The sequence below is a fragment of the Gavia stellata genome, chromosome 2, assembly GCF_030936135.1.
Source record: "Gavia stellata isolate bGavSte3 chromosome 2, bGavSte3.hap2, whole genome shotgun sequence".
Taxonomy (NCBI): Eukaryota; Metazoa; Chordata; class Aves; order Gaviiformes; family Gaviidae; genus Gavia; species Gavia stellata.
Window position 1 is genome coordinate 11,573,161 of NC_082595.1, and position 23,049 is coordinate 11,596,209.

The 23,049-nt window shown below is 43.4% G+C and overlaps 1 protein-coding gene and 1 long non-coding RNA gene across 3 annotated transcripts; one reads left to right on the forward strand and one right to left on the reverse strand.

Annotated features, from left to right (window-relative positions):
- Nucleotides 1-345: 345 nt before the first annotated feature.
- Nucleotides 346-15,769, reverse strand: UTP25 (UTP25 small subunit processome component). Of its 2 annotated transcripts, none has more exons than XM_059830100.1 (12): nucleotides 15,669-15,769; nucleotides 14,189-14,228; nucleotides 12,729-12,978; nucleotides 11,737-11,952; nucleotides 9,558-9,646; nucleotides 7,734-8,141; nucleotides 6,470-6,689; nucleotides 4,420-4,622; nucleotides 2,999-3,181; nucleotides 2,233-2,345; nucleotides 1,568-1,813; nucleotides 346-756 (listed from the first exon to the last, which is right to left on the reverse strand). In XM_059830100.1, exons 1-12 carry the CDS (start codon nucleotides 15,767-15,769, stop codon nucleotides 510-512), a joined length of 2,316 nt encoding a protein of 771 aa, XP_059686083.1. In that variant the 3' UTR covers nucleotides 346-509. The 2 variants fall into 2 exon arrangements, with proteins under 2 accessions (XP_059686083.1, XP_059686094.1); XM_059830111.1 differs by having other exon boundaries at nucleotides 11,761-11,943; nucleotides 12,726-12,978.
- Nucleotides 15,770-16,781: 1,012 nt separating this feature from the next.
- LOC132319350 (uncharacterized) lies at nucleotides 16,782-21,182 on the forward strand. The gene is made up of 2 exons (XR_009484505.1): nucleotides 16,782-17,010; nucleotides 20,605-21,182. It is a non-coding gene; the product is annotated as an uncharacterized LOC132319350 (long non-coding RNA).
- The last annotated feature ends 1,867 nt before the right edge of the window (nucleotides 21,183-23,049 follow it).

The window sequence follows — 23,049 nt, forward strand, 5'->3', positions numbered from 1 at the left end:
AAGTTGACGTAAGTTCAACTCTCATTGAACAACATGCTCGTGTCGAAGAGGCTTTGTCTGCACTTCCCTTACACAAGCTTACAGAATAGTGACTGCATTAAACACCCGGGAACATTTCTTCCCCTAGATTAAAGGAAAAAGTTGGCTTTGATAAAAGAAGGTGAGTTTGCTACACCTGAAAATGAAGTGAAGCAATCCAATCAAAAGTTATTTATTCCAGCACCAATCTTTACTGACCAGTGAGGTTTTCAATATACAAGAATAGTTCTGGATTGACTTTGTTTCTATACAGAAGAAACCCCCAAGCCCTGCCTTCTTGAATAACATCCTTCATTTCTTGTTGGACACAGTACTGAAATATAAAATTTAATACTGTATGAACAGTTTCAACAGAATATTTAGTAAGAGGGAGTAAAAAAGTTTTTAAAAAGTTTTTTAAGAAAGCAACATCAAAAAGTGCATTAGGAGTAAAATCCAGATCCTTCCAGTCGTCTAGTCTGCAGTATCACTTATTCATTTTCTCCTGTAACAAAGAGGTGCACATTTTTCTTGGACTGTAGCATTTGAGCTGTGCGATCTATGCCAACCACTGCAGCCAATTTCTGAGCATCGTACTTGGAGTAAAGCACAGTACAGGTCCAAGTAGCATCCACTCCACTGTCCGTGGCCTTCATCATATTACAAATTTCACTATAGAAGTGAGAGTAGGTTGGTAACTCATAGAAAATGAGGTTCCTAATGCCTTTTATCGTATACCTGTAATAGGAAAAAACAAAAAAAGTAACTGCCAATTTTTACAAAGTGTGAGCATTAAAACATCAATCCCATCTCAGTTCTTCCAATTTCCATCAACTTCAATGCATATTGGTTGTAGCTCAATTCTACAAACCCTGTGCCATGAAGACTAAACTTAACACAGATGTGGAATTAAGAGCAGGGGGGAGGGTGGGTCTAACGCTGCCAGGCACTGTGGCTTCCTCTAAGGTACAGACCACCACCAAATTCTGCAGTATTCAGCCTCTTTGGCTTGGATTTTAAGACAGTGACGCTTGATCAGACTGAGCCTCATGAAACTTTTCATACTTGCTAAAACATCTTCTGCTAATAGCAAAAACTATTCTATTAGGAACTTCTGAACAGCCCCAGTCAGGACGTAGCAAATTTTCCAGGTGGCCTCAGCTTGCTATATTGTGTTATTGAACCAATTACATACCCTTTTCCAGAATTTTATGTAATTATTGTGGCACAGATGGACACAAATAAAAGGCACAATGAATCCCATTTTGCAGGCTATATCATCATGTTCTGACATCAGTGGCACTTGGTGGCACTTACCTTCCTGAATAAAGCCCTGTGCGTACCAAAGTGTCAGAGTCTCTGCAAGGGACTGCTGACAACATGCAAAAAATTTTAAAGCTAACTGAAAAGCTCTTACTTCAGTCAAAGAAGTCCTCAGAGAGACCCAACAGATTCAAAAAGCAATATAGCCCCATCCATGATTAAGGTCAGACTCTACTTCCAAAACAGCACAGATGCAACTCAAAGGAAAACTCTGTCCACAATTCACCTTTTGTAAAAGTGGAAGCGCTCAGTGAACAATAAAAACTGCTTCTCTCCCTTGAGAAAGAACCGTCTTGCTCTGCAGACGCCAGCCTTTTTAGTGTATTCACAAATGTGAGTAAAATTCAGCTCCTCTTTCTTGAAGAAATTTCGAAGACGCACGTAGTCAAAATATGATGGAACATAAATGAGCGTGTGTGACATGATGGCATCGCGGTACTCGGGCAAAACTTTGTCGATGAAAAACTGAAACCTGAGTTAACAAAACAAGTATGTTTTAACCAGAGTTAACATTTAGCTTTCCAATACTGATATGACTTCAAACAGGAACATCATCAGACACAAGAGACTATAGAAGATTTTTACATTTTTCCTTCTTTAACTTCATAGGATTTCCACACATGTAGAAGATAAAAGGCAAAGGTTTTATCAGTACTACACAGTTATGGTAGAGACTGGTATTCCTTTCCCAGACTTTATTCTCCAGTGCCTTTGGCAAGGAAAAGTTCAATATTCCCCTCCACCTGTATAGAGCTGAGCCTGCATCTGAAGACTAATGAAGGCGTACTTCTGTGGTGAAATCACATTGTGCTCTGCAGGAAAAGGTATGCTCAACTAAATCTGAAATTGCAGTCACTAGGGCATAGCAAAATAGTCTGGAACACAGAGTACCTTGTCTCTATTACAGAAGTTAAATTTTCAGCTTCTAGCCTCCGAAAAACATGAGGAAGCTGGACTGCAACATGGCTAATGGAGCCACTGAGTGGTACATTGCGGATGGCCACCTGCAAGAAGAAAGTAGAACATTTAGGGAAGCGGCATTTCAAAGGCAGCCACGCTCCAGCCAGCTTTCTGCTCCTAACGCACATCTGCAAGCAGCGCACAAGGCTGTTTTTAAGAAAGCTCCAGTACAAAACTACATTCATGTATACACACACCAGACCTGTTAAATATACGTGACCACTGCTTATGCTCTGACTTCCGTATATTTGAGGTAGACAACTAAGGTTTTTACTTTTCCTGTTTCTTTCAAAGTAATAGCAGTTTGTGCTTCTTATACAGTCAGGGGGCGGGGGGGGAAGGAGGCAAACTCTTCATTTAACAACAAAGTAAATAAAACAAGATAACTTGTGTGTGTCAAATTAAGAAAAAACAAAATCTGATTTCTGACATGAAACAGCTACCTATGAAAGAAAAGGATCAAGTAAGTGTCGCTGCAAGAAGAGTGGTTCTTCATGCTTTTGGCACAGCATTAGAAATTGTCATGCAGTGTCATGGAGATTCAGACTGAAACACTTTGGCAATAGAAATGACTGCCACTGACAGTCTTTCTACAGCTGAGTTATGGAATTTTTTCCATGCGTTGGATTTTCTGTTCCTCTCCCCCTCCCTTACACCAGCATTTAAAAGGCAGCTTTCAGCTCATCTGCGAACTCACCTGCCCCATGTAATTGAAGCAGTGTTTGTTGAAGACAGAGTTAATCTGGGGATCCTGAAGAGCACTGAACAGCAGTGTCTGGCGGTAGTACCTGGACCAGTTATTGAGATTCAGCATTCGCACTCGGGAAAAGTCTACCCCGTGGGAATCCAGAGGCAGCAGGTTAATGTGCTTCATCAGGTGCTACACAGAGGGATGGAAACACACCGCTACAGACTGACGTCCCTGCACCCAGACTGCAAAATCCTGAACTGCAGTGAGAAAGCAGGCAGGGACGAGCAAGACAGCACAGAATATCACAGTAGTGATCTCCCAAGACATGACTGTCTGGAATTTTTGACCACAGCAAGAGTAATCTACTCGATTTCCCACCACAGAACTGAAATCTAACATCTCTTTAGTCACCAGTAACCTTTGCTTCCAATTTTCTCCCATGGGGCAAGTAAAATGGGTTTGTTTGTTTGTATTCAAGTCAATGGGCCCAAGGTTTCTGAGCTAAAAGAAGCCCAAGTGCAGTTTCCCATTGCATTCAGGGAGAGTTTGGGTGCAAGTGAAGAAATTCACTTGATTTGGGCCTCACTGAATGGTGCCTAGGACTGGCATCGCTGCCGCTGCGCGGCAGGCAGTCATACACAAAGGAAAAAACAGGAAACAGGCTCTGGGACTCATTCCTTGGATATCATGTAGGCTGATGTGCCTTTCCTAGGACTCCCCAGGAAACAAGACACATTCTGGGCTCATTCAAAATGTACAGTAACGTCATGCTGTCAAAATGCACGGCCCAGGTACTGCAAAGGTGTTTCTATGTGGAAAAAACCCCAACCTTTTGACCTTGAAATCTTTTGTTAAGCAAAAGCCAAAAAGCATGGGTACTACTGCATACTAGCCACAATCCCAGAGCAGTATTTTCACGACAGGTACAGGAAAACCTTCACACTGTTTAACTTTGGACATGACTAATGCTTAGTATCTCTACTGTCAGTGGAGACAAGCACCAGCTTCTATTGCTTTCTGGAGGAACCTGAATTAAGTTGCGTAGATTCCTCAACACGGCTGCAATCTGACTGAGACACTGGGCAGTCAGACAGCTGGCATATTTTCTCCCAGATGTGATTAAACACATCATCATCTCAACCTGCAAGATAATTAAAACTGTCCAAAAACGCTCTGATGAAATATGCCACTAAAGCACCAAATACTAAGATTTATAGAGAACAGGTGCTGAATACTACCAAAATCTGTAGAAAGAATATTCTTTAGTATAAGGAAAATATCAGGGTGGAGGGAGAAAAAGGAACAAGCATACATGTATGGAATCAAGTCAGTAAAAAAATAGCAATACTGTTCACTGCCAAAACTAAGTTACATCAGACTAATGAGACACAGCACAACACAGAAATGAACACATACGGAAAACGCACCAGAACATGTTCCCAATTCTGCATCAGGTAAATATCTGCTTGATCAATTATGAGAATTTCTATTGATGACAGAAAATCAAAATCTCTCTTCTTCTCCCCCTCTGCGCCAATAATAGTCCTCATACCCAGGGGAGAGGCAATGATGATATCCGATGAGTAAAACGGTGCATATAGTCTCATACTCTTTTGAAGAATCGCAACCCCTGTCCGACAACAACCAACAGCATTTTCTTAGTTCAGCAAACTCGTTCAGTAGTACCTTCTTCCAGATTTTTCATAGGCTGGACAACATTTAACTGAAACATTTTTTGTGATTTTCTGCTAAAAAGGGGGATGAAGGGGCTGAAGAACTTAAGGAAAAAAAAAATAGCAGAAGTGATTAACTATTCCTTTCTCCCTAAATCTTAGACTTTGGTCTCTGCCATTAGGTACTATAGTAACCATTATCTTAATCTGCCATGAAAGATTCAGTATGGACCTCTTGACTATAAACTGCCTTTATTCACAGGGCCACAAGAGTTGCTACTAAAACACAAAGGAAAAGGTTCTTTGTGTGACGATGACTGAAAACATCGCCAGTCTTGCACCTTCCCTGGCATTGCTTCTCACACCGCATGTTGCGGTGTACATGCCAGACTAGCTTATGCATCACCTCTCATGTTAAAGAAAGGAAAAGGACGGAATCAAAGGAGTTTGCTACCTGCGTCGTAACTACATGGCAACACTGCTAGGACCCACAGTTTTCTGGTCTTAAAAACCCAGGTAGTCCAGACCATATTCAAACCACCCACTACAGTCTGCCCAAAAATGACATCTCTTCAACTTCTCTCTCTCTCTCTGTGTGAAGCCAGCTACCATGGGCACAGCTGAAGGCACTTGCAAGAATTTCACACAGACATCAATAGGGACCCCTCCTGCTATCTATTTTAACCCAATGATAAAAACGGAAAAAAAAGAAAGGCACAATTGGTTGAATTTCCAGGATGAAGATACCACTTGTCACAGCATATACACAGTTTAACAACATCAAATCTTTTTTCCATTTAAAAATGTGAAAGGGTGGTTTTAGTAAGGCATAGCAAATATGCTTCAAATTAGATCTTTGTGCAGAACTAACAGGGTGTGAGGCACAGTAAGAAAGAATAATTATTCTGCTTCTTTGATTTGCTTCTGCAAGCAACAGCACTGAAAGTTTCCTCAAACCTGGTAAGTGGATCAAGCAGACTGTGGCATGGGAGAGGACTGAAAGGAAAATCATTATGCTACTGAAAGTAAGATGCTCTCAGCCAGAGAGATATTCACTGGGGAAGGAAAAAAGACTGAGTGGGACCTGCTTGCATCTTCCACTGTATCATTAAATCTCTTGGGATGTCAATTTATCTTTCAAGGGGCAGTAATTTCAAAAGCCTGCGACCTGTCAAGTTAAGTTAGAAGAACTGCCTACTCATCAGCTCCAGGAACCAAGCCACTAGCTAATTCTCTGCATACTGACTTACTAAAACAGCATGAGATTACAATATTATGAAATAGTCTCAAATTCGCTGCTTGTCCAACAGTCCTACTTGCTGGCTACCCCTCTGCTTTCTTGAAAACCATGGGCAGCACAGCAGAAAACTGCTTTGCTCAGTACTGAGCTTTAATTTTGTTCCAACCATTAGTGATTACAACAGACATTGCGAATAGGCTAATTAAACCCAAAAGGTTTTTTTTTTTTTAATAACATGAAAGACTTCGCTGCATAATCAAGGCTATCCTCTTTAAAATGAGGTGTGGGCAGTCCTGCTACAATAAAGCAATCATTGCATTTTAAGTGATTCTGAACTTGATGTGAAAATCTTTACTTTTGATTTTTCTCTTCCTTTTTAAGTTCTGGCAAGGCAAGGAGGATTTTCAGAAAATATCCAAGTTGCCAGTGCAAAACCAGCATGAATACCACAAAGCATAGAGTCTCACCAGAACTTAGAGGCCGACAGCTCCTAGACATTTAGGAAGAACTTGTTACTTCTCAGTTCTTTACAAGCTAAAAATCATCTGTTCAGTAGGTCATTACCAATTCTGAAGTGGTCATCAATGTTGCCAGCAAAGACAGCTTCATAATCTTCAGGTCTTTTCAGGTTGGGGGGCTTCTCTTCCGGGTCAGAGCCAAACTCCCCTTTGAAACGCTTTTTATTACTTACATCTATTTTTCTTTTGTCATTCACTTCAAGAAGACTGATGAAAATATGCACAATTCGCAAAGCACATTCCCTGAAGGGCACTATCATCAGTACCTGTGTAGATCAACAGTTACAACGGAACAACCCATAAAATATGAACACTCACAGTTAACTGTACGTTAAGTAATTTTTTTGACTGAGATCTGCCCCCATGGGGCATCCCAACAAAACAAAACAATTCTGACATGCAGCAAGGAGGGAGAATGCGCTGGGACAGTGTGCTTGTGAACAGGTACTGGCCAGCAGCTCGGTTTGGTTCCCCCTCTCACACCCAGGGTACATTACAGGGGAATTGAAAACTAAGCACGTTCTCCTGTTCTCCCTACCCCCCAAGAAAGCCAGAGCTCCCACAATACACAGACAGGGACAATGGCTCACTCTTGGATGGGTGGCAATAGCCTCTGCACAGCACTTTGAAATATAAATATCTAACTGGGGAGTCAACACAGAAACGAAAGGCATTTGCAGGGGTGCAGCAAACACCGAAACCCAACTTTGAAACTGTTCAACAGGTAGTTGGCACCACCAGTGACAGGCTAGCCCTAGTTGAATCCACCTGGTTATCAACTAGAGGATGCTGTGAATCCAGGCAGGCTTAGTTTGAGGTCCACTGCACCAACTATGACAGGTGGACTTGACAATGGCACTGGGATTCCCCGAAGTCTCCCAGGTATAGAACGATCTTTCCAGGCAGGACAGTCCTTAAAAGTGCGTAAGGACAAAAAATTTTCTGGGACATCCCACATTGGGTGACAGCCTACACTACCTGCACTAACACTGAAGAAAAGGAAGCAGGAAAAGGCAACATGTCAGTTGGTGCTGATAGGGAGACAAAGAAAAAGATAAGCCAAACTCATGGCTCAGCATAGAAACAGGCTGGCTAACAACCCTGTGCTCACTGCTGCTCACAGGGTGTTTGCCCTGGCCACGGCAGACGACTTCCAGGCATGATAAAGGGATGTGGAAAGGCACAGGCCCAGGAACATGTCACCTGAGAGCAGTAACAGAAATACTTCTGGATAATCTACCAGGGTGTTTATACAGTCTGACCAGACAGCTGGGGGGAGTGGGGGAATCACATTAACGAAGCTCTCTTACCTTAGGTCTAGTGAGCCCCTGATCCCTGTAATCATTGTCAGTCCCTGGCTTTTGGTCTCTTCGTTTGGCATTGTTGCTGAGCACCTGGGCATTTGCCTTCAGAACATGGTTCAAGGCATGCAAGCAGTAAGCATGCCTGATTTCTTCTCCATTTGTTAAAGCATTTCTTTCCGGATAGAACAAGTCCCGGTATGTATTCATGATACAGAAGAGCTCTCTTTGTAACGGGGTAAAAGAGGGATCGCCTGGTTTGTTCACTGAGGACAGAAATTGTTTATTCACTTTTGGCCAAGTGGATTCTAAAGGCTTGTGAAGATAAAGCTGTTTCACGTCAACTTCTTTTTCTGCCTTCAAAGTTTTATGTTTCTCCAAAGTGGAAGAAAAAGTTAGCTGGCCCAACCTTGGCCACTGAAAAAAAAAACCAAACACACACCACAAAAAGGAGTCATATGTACCAAACTTATTACACTTGAAAGCACACCACAGCTGGCAGTTCAATCGGGTTCATGAAATTTGAGAAATTATCTTCTCATAATAAAAGCTGAAACCTTTTCTTCAATATGCAATCTTTTCCTTAGAGTCTACCAGGGTAAACAACAATAAACTTGAGCTCAGTAGATCTGGGTGTACTTTGCAGTGATGTGTCTGTAACCGTCCTCATTTTACAGATGAGAAAACCAAGGAAGAGGAAGGACATCATTTCTGCCTAACCCATCCAGCAAATCAGTGGGACAAACCAGGGACAAGATGAGAACCCTGGAGTCTGACTACACTTATAGATCAGCCGCACTGAGGTATATACTTTGTTTAAAGATGAAAACAAAACCCCATTAGGGGCTAAACCCAGAAGCTGCGAATCAGTTACTAAATGCAATCTTGCTGGAAGCCTGTCTGATTTCAAGGGCAAAAGTTATCAGTGTAGTAGGGGAAATCTCTAAAGTCTCTTGCCATGCAAGTTGTCCCATCCTATCTCCATAAAGTAGCTACATCAAGTTAAGCAAAGCTATATTGTACCTTGCTTCAGATGACACTGGTATTTTTGGCCACCATATTCCAAAAGAGAAGAAAGGAAAAAAAGTAAAAAAAAAAAAAAAAAAAAAAAAATCACAGCTTTCTCTCTGACTGACTAACTATTGGATATCTTCCAATGAATGTCACCCAGCATATGGCTGCCCAGAATGCAAGGCAACCCTCCAAAACAAAAATCAGATGTGAAAAAGTTAGGAAGCAAAGGTTTGTCTAAAAGCGAGTACTTTGAAAAACAACATTCTCTCTCAAGCAATGAGGTGGTTTTCTGTTACTGTAATTCACCTATTATTTCCAGTATTAACAATGTAAGTATTAAATTCCCCTTTACTGGCTTGTAAAGGTGTACAGAGATACAGCCATCTTGAAGCACGAACATGGAAGTGTACATCACTTGTACATCACAAGTACTTTTAAGACTGTACATGTTCACCTCATAAGTTCAGTTGCAGAGCACATCCCTGGCATCGTGCTGTTACCACTCAGAATCCACTCCTGTTTCCACCTGATGTCAGGACTACTACACCTGTGGGTTTGGGATTATAGATCAAACTCTAAAGCTATGTTTTTCAGACATGTCACTATATGCCTACTTAACAGCAGACTTCAGATGTCAACTCTCGTTCAGCACTAAGCAAAGAAGAAAACACTTCAGCAACAACACAGTGACAAAATCTTGACAATTCCAGTGCCAACAGCTAATAATAACAATTATGACTCTATTTTACTTGTATTAAAAAAAAGTTATTTTAATCCAGGCATCTTTAGGAACTCTGGATGGCTACAGAACACTGTTACCTTGCTTTGACTTGAAGTTTTAGGAAGCGTAGACATTTTTTCTACTTCTTTTTCTTCAAGTTCTTTATCCATGTGCTGTTTAAATGGATCTATTTATAACAAAAAAAACATATCCTGAGAACTATTGTAGTTAATACTGGAATCAAGTTTCAGAACGGATTTGCAAATAAGATGAACAGTTTCCATGCTGGCCACCACCACAGTTAACACTAGTTATTTCAAAGCACTTGGAGATGAGAGAAAGAATGTCAAATTCTCTCTACAAGAACAGAGAGAACAGATTTGACAGATTGCTTTAAAAAAAAGAAAAAGAAGCACTTATGGAAGTACTAGAACTTTCCATCACAAAACAAATGTTGGACAGGAAAGCAATATGTAGTAGAAAACACTGTGGCAATTTTCTGCCTTAAGCTGTGACACATCCACCCCTTGCAGGTGAAATAGGCTGTCAACAGTGAAGACCGAAGGGAACTTACTGCCCTTCTTAATTTATAAACAGTTCTGCCCAGGGCTTTGCATCTTTGGCCAGTGATATGAATACAGTCTGTGATAAAGCAGAGAAAGATAGGTGGGTTTTGGGGAAGGGAGGCAAAAATTGCCTGAAGTGAGCAGAATTATGATTTATCTAATCAGCATTTCTTTTTGGAAAGGAAAGGAACTGTAAAATCATATTATAGTCAAAGACACTGGCATGCACAAGTCACATGCAAAGCTTATTCTGAAAACCAAGCTCTGTAGACTGCTTGCAGCACAGCAGCACTCACTGCATAAAAAAACTAATTAGAAAACACTAGTGCTTGCCAAGGGATATCTAGCCCACATACATGTTATCCATCCAAAAGTCAAGACACTCGCTAATTATGACACTGTTGAGAATATCTTCCCAGCAACGGAAATGAACAGGATATAATTTAATTGTATTACAGGTTCCGTCTTCAGCTGAGTTTTACCGATTCCAGCATTTGTCAGCTAAAGTAGAGGGAATAATGTGAAGCATTTTCAGGAATTCTAGTGAACTCGGGACCAGAATAGAAATCCATCCCCTTTCTGCTATCTTAGGTGACTCATTTTCTGTAATAGATTATAAAGCCACTTTCAATCTACAGGAACCCACTGAAAAGTAGTGCATCATTTATAGGTTGAACAAAGCTGTTAGGATACTTAGCATGCAGTTGGAGAGCTACGGTTCTCATTAAAATGCAATGCCAACAGCCTAAGTAATATTCTCATGGTAACAAGAACGACCTGTTTTTTCTATCACATGGCCCTTTGATGCTTCCACACATTTCATGTATCAACTAGGCTGCCTCCCAGATCTAATGTCAGCTGCTGCTCCAAGATGACAAGCCAGCATCACCAGGGATGCTACAAACATATTTCTCTCTCTCAAACTATGCCATCTGATATTAAAACCACAGAGCATGAAATACGACTAGAAGCTCTGCAAGTGCCAATGTGTGGCATATCACTGAACGATCACACACCCGTGCACACAGTTATGTGTATTACACATGGTGGGATGACTCCAACAGCGGAGTTCAGACTGCACCCAACAGCGCACTGCAGCGTTGAGATTCTGGGCTACACCCTTAAAAGATACCACACAGATGCTCCACTGATGCCTCATGCCTTCCTGATCCCGGTGCAGTCGGACTCCTTCGCATAACCTTCAAAATCCAGAGAGCCCTGAGCATTTGTCTAAATTACTGTGGCTGCCTCAAGCTTCCACCTCTAACTCCACTGAGTTGTGAAGGATGCCCTCACAGGTCAGCTTGTGATTATCTCCTGTGCTGTCTGTGCCAAGAATATCTTCCAAGTGCAGGCTTGCAGGGCCCTTCTTATTAAAATAGCTTTTTAAACTACTATTAAAGCAGCAGAACAAGATAACCCCCCCCACGTACATTTCTAGTTCCTGATATTTCAAGCTTTATTGGTCGTAACAGAAACTACACACAAATCCCAGTCCACAGGGGCTACTGAAAACACATGGCTCAACTACATGTCTGCATTAGCGTTAAGTGTCCCTTATGCAATCAGCTCACATGTGGGCAATACAATGAATAATGTAGTGGAAGAACTCAGAAACTATATAGCTTATCATTAGGGTGTTTGATAATTTACACGTTTACAGATACTCCTCTAAAGGCAGATCACAAAACACAAACATACTGTGTTTTACCTTCTGAAAAGGCTTGCGAAGAACTGCTGTCTCTTTTATCTGCATTGCAATCTCCACTCTCCTCTTCCATGAAATTGGTTTCCAAGCTAAATTCAGATTCGTGTTTCACATCAGTAAACTCCTCAATTACTCCATGACTTGGGTCACAAGAGGTATCTGCACCATCAGCCTGCTCCTGGCCAAGCATCTGCTCTGCTGTGTCTGTAGCTGTGACTTCTTAGAGAGAGAAACGGGTTACAGTCTCCTGGAAAAGTTACTGTCTATAGCTACCTCTTGCTGGCTAGGCTGTTCCCTTTGAGTTATCAATTGTTTTTCTTTCAATACTCTATACAAAAAGATAAAAGCAGGCTTTGTGTTTTACAGTAAAGAAGACTTTTGGCTAGCATGCCAAATGTTACATAACATACAACGCATGTTTCCCTAGAGAAAATTAAAGAAATAATCTATCCGGGGAATATAAGTTTTAGTTTCCAAAGACCCCAAATAACTGAAAATAATAAAAAGTTGACTTCTCTCTCCCAGAATTTCTTTGCAGACTTCATGAATGAGGATGCCTCGTCATAAGGAAAAGCATGTTTCCTTCCAACTTAAATATTCTTTCCTCTGCTATGAGGCAAACCTTTCCCTCCTCTCGGTGGCAGCAGCCAAGCCAGATGCTGTGTGAGAGAACAGCTTGCGTCTCCCATGAGTGGGTGAGAACCCCTGGTATGCTGCTCCATGTGGATTTCCTCTGTGCTCCCGCACAAACAACATCTGAGGAAGCAGCAGTGGGCTGTCTGCCGGAAAATGAGCACAGCTACCCTCTCCCCTGCTAAATCCTTCAGCAGCTGCTGCTCCCACCCACACAGGGGCAATGGAGCAACAGAGTCTCCGAGCCAGAAGAGCACCCAGCCAACAAGCCAGTCTACACCAGGATCCTGGCTAAAAATAGATGTTATTTCAACTTTCTAACTGAAACAACATCGACCAAAGCATGGGAAAAGACAAACTACCTGCTTCCTGCTCTGGAACATCATTCTTATCTTCTTCACCTCCATCTGCTTCTCCAGTATCCTGGGACCCTTCACTGTCCATTTCTGTCTCACTTTCCCCAGCTTCTTCTGATTCACTTTCATCTTCTTCTTCCTCACTCTCAGACTCAGGAGAGGTCTTCAGGGTAGCCAGGAGCTTATGATATACAGAGACCTGTTCCACTTCAGTCTCCGAATCGCTTTCTGCACTCGATTTATCAGAATTCTCAGACTGGAAGAGAAAACACAAGCGTAACACCAACAACAGTAACACTCTCTTAGGCAGCAGGCAAATACCCTCATCTCTAATTACCATGTTATGTTTTCCCTCTCCTGTCCTACCCTTACGCAAATGCAATGGAATTTTTCAAAAAAGATCACTATTTTATGCAAATAATTATGCTGGACACCTCCATTTAGATTTTGAAAGCATCTTGGTAGACTTAGGCTGAAGCGCCTCGTTCTGCACTGATTTGACTTGGAGCATCACAAAATCTGGTTCTTTCAGTCTCAGCTGAGTGAGGACTTTTGATCTCCACAGACAAGGCATTTACTGAACTGGCACTGGATTTCCTTAAGAAAACCACACACAGAGCAAAAATCGGAGAAGGGCACACATACAAGGGACAGAGCTCACTGAAAATGCTTCTGGCTTTCAAGAAGGTAAGTGAAATAGCTGTCGGCTGACAATAGCCCACCGGGGAGTCAGTCAGGTTTGGCTCAATGGTAAAGCTCTAAGCTTCAAAAGAAGCCAGACTCAGAGCCAGTTCTGTCCCAGTCTCACACAAACAAACAACAGCGTGCCACATTATAGCCAAAATTACAGTGAAGCCAGGAGTATAAGCACAGCACTATTTACTTCTTTTTAGCTCCTTTCAGCACAAAGAGGAAAAAAATTAGTAAATATGATACTAATGCACAAATGCTAAAGGAAACAAATGAACTAGAATAATTACTTTTTCCACACTACAACTTTGAAGTTTTTTATTAATCTGATGATAAAGGAGGTTAACAAATCCTGACTGAAGGAAAAAGTAAAGCACCAGCAATCTGACGAAGAATGAGCATTAACATATTTCTTCAATCAACAGAGAACAAAACATCTCCTAACTCGTGCAACATTAAGTTCATCAACATTATTAAAACAAGTTAAAGCATGATTTACTTTTCGTTGTGACTAAGTAATATACAAAAAACCCAGGAACAGCTATGTTATTTTCTGCTGCTTCTGCCCTCTCATGGTATTAGAGTTTTAAGTTAGACGCTGTAGAGAACAATTCAGAGCCACATAAAAATCACATTCATTTTTTTTCTCCTAAATGCACGTCTTCTCAAGGGAACAACTTAATCAGCCTGAATAACTCAGTAACGTGAAATGCTTAGTGTTTCACTTCACTGAATGACACAAAAATGAAAGTAAGGAGAAAATAAAAATATATTACCAGATCACAGATTTGAGTTGCTTCTGGTCTTCCAGACACCCTGAAAAGAAAGCACTAAAATATCTTACTCTGTCAATAATGTTATACACAGGGTGAAAGAGATGAGGGGGAGAAGAAATTGTTGAGTTACGCAAGCCTTAGAGAAGTTAAAAGAAAGCTTAAAACCAAAGCACCACACAATGCTCCTTAGGAAAACAGACTCGTCACTTACCCTGAGAGGTTACCCTCCAAGGTGATGCTACACTCCGTCTGTGAAGCCTAAGTACTCAAGCATTATAACTGATCGAGAAGAACAGGTTTTGAAGCAGAATCTGGCTCTAATCAGAAGACAAGCTGTTAAAAGGAATCTAAGGAATCTCACTACAAGGGCAGTTTGTGTAATAAAGTTAACCAGAGCAAGAGCCTACCTCTAGTACTAAATATTGATCTACTAAGTGGGGAAAAGACACATACTACAGAAAAAACAGCATTAATTAAGCAGCGTTGGGACTGCAGTTCTGCAAACAAGACACTGTACAAGCTGGGCTTAAACTAACCTCAACTCTTTCAAAAAGACGCTAAGCCTTGAGCGGGACAGAGCGTCGCTGCGCAGGGTGAGGCAGAGGACACGGCTCCCCGGCAGGCCAGGGCTCTGCCTTCCGTCCGCGGGGTTCCAGGGTACACACGAGCAACAGCCTTAAGACTACCTGCCTGCTGCTAAAGGCGTGCAGCGTTAAACTGAACAGGTGCCCTGACAGCGTCTTCTTCGCGGGCTTCTAAAACTTTACCGCAGCACCAAATCACACAGCGTTTGGACTGAGCAGCTTCACTCCTCGCAAGTTTTCATGGGGGGCCAGAAGTAGGGTGTCCTTTCTGAGAGACGGGCACCCTGCAGAGGAAGCCGTGCCTCTCCTCACGCAAGACCGTCAGTGCTGCGCTGTCGCAGCCTTTGGGAGATGAGGCAGGGGCGTGGGACGAGCAGCGGGAAAGCTGGAGCCCTGAGAAGCCAAGGGACCGAGCTCCCCTCAAAACGGGAGCCCAGCTCACACTCCGCCGCCCCCCCACCTCCCAGGGCGGCCTCCGGGCTGCGCAGGAAGGCTGTCCGACACTGCTGCAAAGGAAGCCGAGCCCGGATTTTCTGCCTTTCCTTCGCCTCTCGAGATTGCAAGCTCACGGGCGGCAGTGCAAAATGCAGATGCAACTCCCCCCCGTCCCTCCGGAGCCCAGGGAAAGCATGGGAGGGAGCAGCCGCTGCCCAGGCCGGCCTTGGGCTGGGCGGGGTTATTGGGGCCTGGAGCCCCAGGGCAGCCGGTCCCGCCGCCCCCACGGCCGCCCAGCACCCCCGGCGCAGTCCCCGCTGCCCACCGAGGTTATCCCACCCGGCGGGGAAGCCCCCGGCCCGCCGAGGGCATCGGGGCGCCCGCCCGGGGCCTCCCGCAAGCCGCGTCCGGCGGCTCCCGGGGCGGGCGGCCGCTGGCAGCCAGCCCGCCCCGGCACTCACTTGTCATAGAAAGGGTGCTCCTCCCCGAACTCCCGCAGGTGCTTCTTCTGCTTCTTGCTCAGGCTGCGCAGCAGCTCCCGCGCGCCCCGCCGCTTCCCCATGCCGGCCCCACCGCCCACCCACGTGGGGCGCTCCACCGCGCTTTACGGCGCGCTTTACGGCGCGCTCGTAGCGCCGCTGTCGCGCTGCCGTACGGCGGGGCCCGCGCCCCGGCGCCTCCCCAGTGATGCCGGGGGCGGGTGTCGCGCCTTCGGCAGCGGATTTAAGCCGCGGCTGGGGACGGCGGGGCCGCGGGGCTGGAAGGAGAGGCTGCGGCCGCGTTCTTCGGGCAGGGACTGGGCCTCGCCCCGCCGCCGGCCAGCGTTTGGCGGGGGAGGGGGAAGCGTTCCGTGGCGGGCGCGGGGTGGTTACACCTGCGGGCCTCGCTAGGGAAGACAAACTCTGGCAGGGTTTATTTGTCCCAAACGGTTTTCAAAATCAACAACGTCCCGAAAACGCACACCGTAACCTCGAACTTCGAGCTGGCCGCTACGCGTTTCTGCTGCGGTCAGAAGTCACGCTGACTTGGTGATCGAGGAAAGCTGCTGATGAGCACGTTGTCAGCAAACCGGACATCTCAAATACACACTGCTGCCATCGCTCCTCTTCTCCAGGTTCCCAGAGCTTCCATGTCTTTGCGAGGCCTGAGAGCAGTCACGCCCGCAGTTCCTACTCCCTCGCGCTTTCTGTAAATCCCCGCAAGAGAAGGAGCGGTGGTGATAACCTCGCGCTTGCGGGAGGGCAGGTGGGTGGCTGGAAGGAGGTGCAGAGTGTAATTAGGGTGGGCAGAAAAGGTTTTGAAGAGCTGCTGCTTTTCCCTTTACACTGCATTCACTGCACCTGGAAGCTATTGTAAGTTATTAGCATAGTATTTTTCCTGTATACATTTGGGGATACATTAGGCAAGCGCAGGGCATCTGCACAAGCTGGGACTCTGCCAGAGAGCTCCAATTTCTGCTCCGGAAACGGGTCATTAAGAGGAAGCTCTGAGCTTTAGTCACAAGAAGAAAATTTTTTTAATTCTTGCAGCATTATAGATTAATGCAATGTTACTTCTGATCTCTGTTTAGATACAGAAGCAGTAATAATCTAAATCCAATCTAACCTACCCAAGAGACTGATCCTCTGCAAATGGCATATTCATGTGGACACTACTTGAGCACCTTCCCGAACTGACCTATGATCTGCAGTGCTTTCCTAAAAGCTACTCGTTTCCTGGGAAAACCTCTGCGATAAGGCTAGGGGAGGAGGAAGAAGAGGCCCAACAGAAGTCCTTAATGTTCAGACTGCTTTAATCTAAAAGGTAAAATCAAAAGCTCCAAATGAAATCATGCTAAATTCTGGATCTTCTAACATCTTACTGCTGAATCTTACTGAATGCTGCTGTAAGGGTGACATTTAATGCTTTAGTGTGCACAAAGATACACAATTCCCCAGAAACCACCTTACATTATGTCAACTAAGAAACTAAATTAAAACTCAACTCTTTGCTTTAAAGTTCTTTATATTCTTTATATCCCCTGTTTCTGTATGACCTAGCAGAAACTCCTCTGACCTTTGGCAAGGAGGGGCTCCACAGTCCACTGATGCTTTCCCCCCTGTAAAGTATGCACAATAGATTCCAGTTTGTCTCCTGGAGAAAAGAGTACCCGAACTAAGTGAAAGCAAGATAATTCCGAATGGGATGGAGGCATGGAATACTTTTGGGGGAAATGGTTTAGCAGCTGGTGACTGTAGCTTCTAGGTAGTCTGTCTTGTCTTGTGGGCATCCATGGATTTGGCTGAAGCAAGTAAGCATTTTAACTGCACTTCAGTTACACAGAAGCCTCTGGGAGTTCCTCCTGTGTGTTGTTAATACCACTGTCTGCCCGTTCAGTAAAACCAGGCAAGTTGACCGACTTTGCAGATAAACCCTTCTGGTGTGGAGGAAGTTCTCTTAATCCAGATCATTCTACTGACCCGGTTTACCGAGTAGCCCCACAGCAGATAGACGTGAGCGGTAATCAGCTGTGGCCCAGCAATAGAAATGTCCTTAGTAGGCTCTGTCAAAGCCAACACATTGTGTAACAACACTGACTGAAATAAAGTTATTTCTGACTACCAGTTTTTTTTGTGGAGTTGGCAGCCATGCTCTGTAAGAGGAAGAATATTGTCAATCAATCCTACCTCTGTCAGAAGTGTGGAAAAGGAGGTTTATTTGTATGTTGCAGTAATTGCTGCTTATTGACTTCTACAGTTTGGCATTGGGAGGCAGCAGGAAGTGCAGGAATCTTTCTTCAGAGCTGAACCATGAGGGCTCAGGAGCTTTTTGGGGACTGAACTTGGGCACAACTGCTAAGGTAGTAAACAACTGGAAGCCTGTGCATTCATATATATTTGTTAAAACAGAAACCAAAAGGGGAAATTACAGGAAGTTGGTGGTAGTGGTAGTAAGGATATAGCTTGGATTTAAGTGTTGTTTGTACACTCTTTCAAAAATTCTGGCTATATTTCACACTACTTAGCTGAGTTTCGTTCTGCTTTTTAACGTTGCCTTATGAATTAAAAATGCATTAATCTTGTTCTTTTGTGATGCTCTGAATGCCAGCACTTGATTCTCTGATCATTTATTCATACTTATTTTGACAGTAACGGGGAAGTTTTTCTACCAGTTTACAAGATTTGGACCTGTAGCTTAGTATCTACTGTCACCCCATTTTCCTTCATCCTGACTTCAATTTAAGCCTTGAAACTGATTATACTTCTGGGACTGCTGCCCCCTTTCTGCTCAACTCCTTCCCCTCTCCTCCCCACACCTTGTGTGAGCAGGATCCTACTTGGGTAGCATTTGGTGTTCAGGATTAAACTGTTTGTGAACTACTTAAAACATTGTGGTGCCATTCACAAGCATGTCTTAGAAGACGTGGTCCCCAGGAGATGAACACCTCAGCTTCTCTGTGGTGAGGCACAGGCAGCAAAGCAGTACTGACCTTGATATCCCATGGGACTAGAACACATGTAGCCACCCAGTGTGGTATGATAATCCTTTTCTTAAAGTAGATCTCTCTTTCTCAGAGAACATATAGCAACAACTGATTTTTTTAATGTTTCCAACTTCCAGGCCAGATGCAACACATTTTTCCCAAGGCAGTCAAGAGGAGGAGAATGTAATGGAAGTCCTTTCTGTTTCGTATCAGGGGCCGTACAAGTAACAGCTACAGGTCAACCTCTGCATGTGTTGAAGCATTTCTTCCACGTTAGACAACTGCAGGCACGCCAACATAGGAGCTCAGTAACGTACCTGGCAGGCTTGGGCAGGGCTCAGCGCTGTGACACAGGCTTGCATAGATGGGCCCGTCTTAAGGCCGTGTTTTCCCCCCGAGATGCTGGAGTGGCACGGGAAGAACGCCATCCGAGGGGCACCGGCAGAGCCACCTCCGGCCCGCGGGCCCGAGCGCCCAGCCGACCCGAGCCCCTCGTGTCAGCGGTGAGCGCAGTACCCAGGGCTGGCTGGCGCTTCAGCAGCGGGAACGCGCTGTAACCCGGGCAGGCAGCTCAGCCGTCGGGCGCCGGTGGCCTTTCCGGGCCACTTCCCTTCCCTTCCCTCGCAGCGGGGGGCAGGCGGGTGGGTGCGCGCAGATCATCCCCGCGGGTGGGAGCAGCGGGCGCGGGGACCCTCGCTTCTGCCGGTGTCGGTGGGGGAGCGCCCGCCACCCGCGCTTGGCTGTCGGCCCGGGGCTTTACAGCCTGAACGAGCAGGGGGGAAAGGGAAACGCTGGGGGGGAGTGCTGAACCTGGTTCCCGGAGGCTCTCTCCACAGCTTTTCCACAACTCCGTTCTAAATGAAACGCAACTGCTAATCACTCCCTCCACTTACAAATTCTAAACCAAGTTGCTAGCTGAACTTGCATTTCTGAAGAAGTGAAATCAGTTAACTTACACTGGAGCTTCTAGCTGCTAGCATGGACCATACCACCAGCAATGTTCTTTTTACAGATTTCCTATGCACCAGCGTCTTTGATTCCGGCAATAATACTGGAAAGAAAATCAAGGCAAAAAGCTTGAATTACTTGTCATCTGTTCTGCTGACCTAATTCTGTCAGCAGCCACGATTAAACCCCGTCAGCAGAAGTCTGCTGATGCTACCTGTGCATCTTCAGCACTTTCATCTTCATGACACGTTCCAGAGATACGCGGTTTATAAAAGCCGCTTCCTTGATTTTAGAGAACTCTGCTAATCTGAACATAACGGATTCCTCGTTGCTAGCTCACTGCCCTCATTCTTTTGTCTCATTTCATTTATCAGTAAAGCACTCACTTTATGCTTTTTTTCATCCCTGGTTTTCTACTTTTGCCTTTTCCCTTGTGAGATACCATTTTTTCATTTTAGTGTGTGTTTTTAATTAGAATAAATGTATTGATCACACTCTTCCTATCCAAATGCACAAATGAAGAGCTAAACTTGCAATCATTTTGCCATACGTTACTTAGGCAGTGTAAGTTACACCATGGACTGTAGCACATAGCTTATAAAGTTGAATGCTGATTTATTTACTGTATGCTGTTTTGTGGCATATAATAAAAAGAAAGATACTGGCTTGAAGCAATGTGAAGGGTAAGAGAGGAGTTCATTTCTTCCTTCATCTGAGTCTATCCTTGCTTAATCTTCTCTGTTGCCTCCTGCTATGCATCAGCCCTGGTAACATTTCCTGGTAACAGCTGGCACCTATGCAAAGGCAAGTACCTTGATGTTGCCTTGATGTGCTATTTGCATAAATGTAGAGAATAACAAGAAATAATTACCAGTGAAAATAAAAAAGCAGAGCCATGACCAAATATAGTGTTTGGCAGCTGCTGACTTGAAACATAAAATTAAATTTTTATCACAACCCCCTCTAAACTTTCTGCTTGTTCACAGGCTACTTAACAAAACTGAAAGTTCTCTGCACAAGAACGTGAATGAGTACCTCTGGAGTGGCCATGTCAGCACGCCAGTTCAGCTGCAGGACTTGCAGGATGTGGCACGACTTTTTTGGTGAAAGAATGATGCTATTCTCTTCTAAAGAGTAACACAATCACCCTTTGAAGCTAATTGGAGTTGATGTGCTGGCCTACTGAAAGAGCAGAGCATGGCCATATTTAAGGCGAGAGATTTTTAAAACTTCTTTATCCCTCTTTCTCTAGCATTAATGAGCAACAAAAAGTTACTCGGGCAAGTATTTTTTACTTATGTATGCAAGTTGCTTGTTTGTTTATTCTTACACAAAACTAATTTAGCTAAGAACAGAACTGCTGGGTGCTTTTGTATTAAACATCTGTTCTCAAATAGCCATATTTAATCTAATATTCTTATTTTGCTGATGGAAACTAAGTTTAGAAACTGCTTTGCTGCTGTTTTTTGTTTGGGTTTTTTTTGCCAGTGTGAGCTGTATTTTGAGTGATGGTATTAAAAATCAAGCTGCAATTCTTTTCACAATAAAATGGCTGGTAAGTTTACTGACACTGTAATTCCTTAAACTGTAGTTACTATAATGTATTGTTACTGTAAAACCCACTGCAATGAACTTAGTATTCTTTAAAGAACTACCAAGCTTACGCACTGATATAGAATATGGAGAATAAGATAGCATCTTCAATGTCATGTCTCTTAAAATTTTCATCTGGTTTGGAGGGGGGAGCATTTTAGAAAGATCCAAGGTACACTAGCCATATAAGCTGCCTGAATCCATGTGTTGTCTATAGCAACATTAGCTTAACACACACACACCCCATTTATGTAGAAGCATATATAATACAGTAGATATAGCTTAACTGACAGCTTGGTAGACGTGCATTCCAGCTTGTATGCCAGAAATGGAAAACTGAATGTGAAAGAAGGGGATGAAGACATAGCCCTAAACCTTCTGTGGACACCCAGAAAAAGGGATATGTTCTTTTCAGCATTTCAAACTAGTTCTGCAGTACATCCGTGCCCAGTTTGTTGAAAATGGTTTGGAGAGAGTATAGAAGGCCAGGTTTTCCAACCCTTGATACCCTGCATTGGGACAAGTTATTGTTTGAAAGTGAAGTAAAGGTAGAGATTTGAATGAGATGCTGGAGAAAAGAGGAAGGAAATCTGTATTATGACTTTCTCTGCTTTTGGGTGGATGCCAACGTCAGTTTAAAATTGATCCTGTTTAAAATACTAGAATTCTTTTTTATCCCAAGTAGTTACTGAACTAATCTATGTTTTTATTTTTTTATGTTCCCTCTTGGATAATACAGAATGATTGTTTTGGTCTGAAAGTTTCATCACTGCATTTGATTTTTCATGGCAAACTAAACCTTCCGCTATTGACTTTCTTAGCAGCATGACCACCATACTCTGAAGTGGCTCTAGCCAGTTCTAGGTATCTGAAGTTGCTGTACATGTTTGGAGTCTTGTTGGTGTTAGTTATGATGTCACTGTGTCTCCATAATGTAGCTATTTTAACTTTCTCTGAGCAAAAGGTGAAACTTTTCTACTCTAATGGCTTAGGGAAAAAGCCCTCTGCATATTTTCATCAGTAACTAACATAAAAAAACCCCTATTATTTTGAACTGGAAACATATTCTAATACTGAAGTAAAGAAGAGTTAATATTTACATGGCAAGAGGGAATGAAAGATGAGCGGTAATAATGTGCTGATGTATGAAAGACCTTGCATCAGCAGATGTGATACACTGATTACGTGCTTTTTGATACTATCAAGTGGCATTTTATTTAAGTAGAAATAAGAAACCGTGTACTTTTTATCAATCATGTTTCTTGTAACTCAATAAATAGCATTTCCAAAGAAAGGTACTTTTTGTTAGGAGAACTAGGAATTTTAGATTTAACAGTGAGACAGTAACTTCTTTTTCAGAGGTACGCAAAATGCCGAATCCCACAATGCTGTCCTCTTACAGTACAAAAATATGTATAAAACAGTTACAGAGGAGAAACATTACATGTGCTGTGTGCACCCACCTAAACAAATGAATTACTTGTATTAAAAGGGTTTTTTTAATATTCTTAGTGTTTCCTATTTCTTCTCTGATTCCTGTATCTTAAAGAAACTGGGTCAGTTGAGGTACTGAGTACATATGGGCATACAGGGGTACACCCATTCCCTGGTGCACTGATACACTGTCATACACTCAACCTCTGAGTGCCTTAGTGATTTATCATGGTTGGCTTATGAATGAATGTCAGAAATGTAACTTTCACTTTTCACCACACAAATGGACAAGAATACTGGTTTTTTTGTGGAAAAAATACCCATTAACTTGAGCAAGCTAGTCAGAGGGAAACCTGAGGGTGAAATGTTTAAATAGTGGTGTACTAGGTTTGTGTGGCAAGGTT

What these genes read in the sequence shown, in the direction of transcription:
- UTP25 (XM_059830100.1), bottom strand. Translation starts at nt 15,769, where the DNA reads ATGGGGAAGCGGCGGGGCGCGCGGGAGCTGCTGCGCAGCCTGAGCAAG. An exon ending in TGTTCCAGAGCAGGAAGCAG is followed by an intron (nt 11,953 to 12,728) that starts GTAGTTTGTCTT and finishes TCTCTCTCTAAG; the next exon opens with AAGTCACAGCTACAGACACA. An exon ending in ACTTCTGTAATAGAGACAAG is followed by an intron (nt 1,814 to 2,232) that starts GTACTCTGTGTT and finishes TTGTTAACTCAG; the next exon opens with GTTTCAGTTTTTCATCGACA.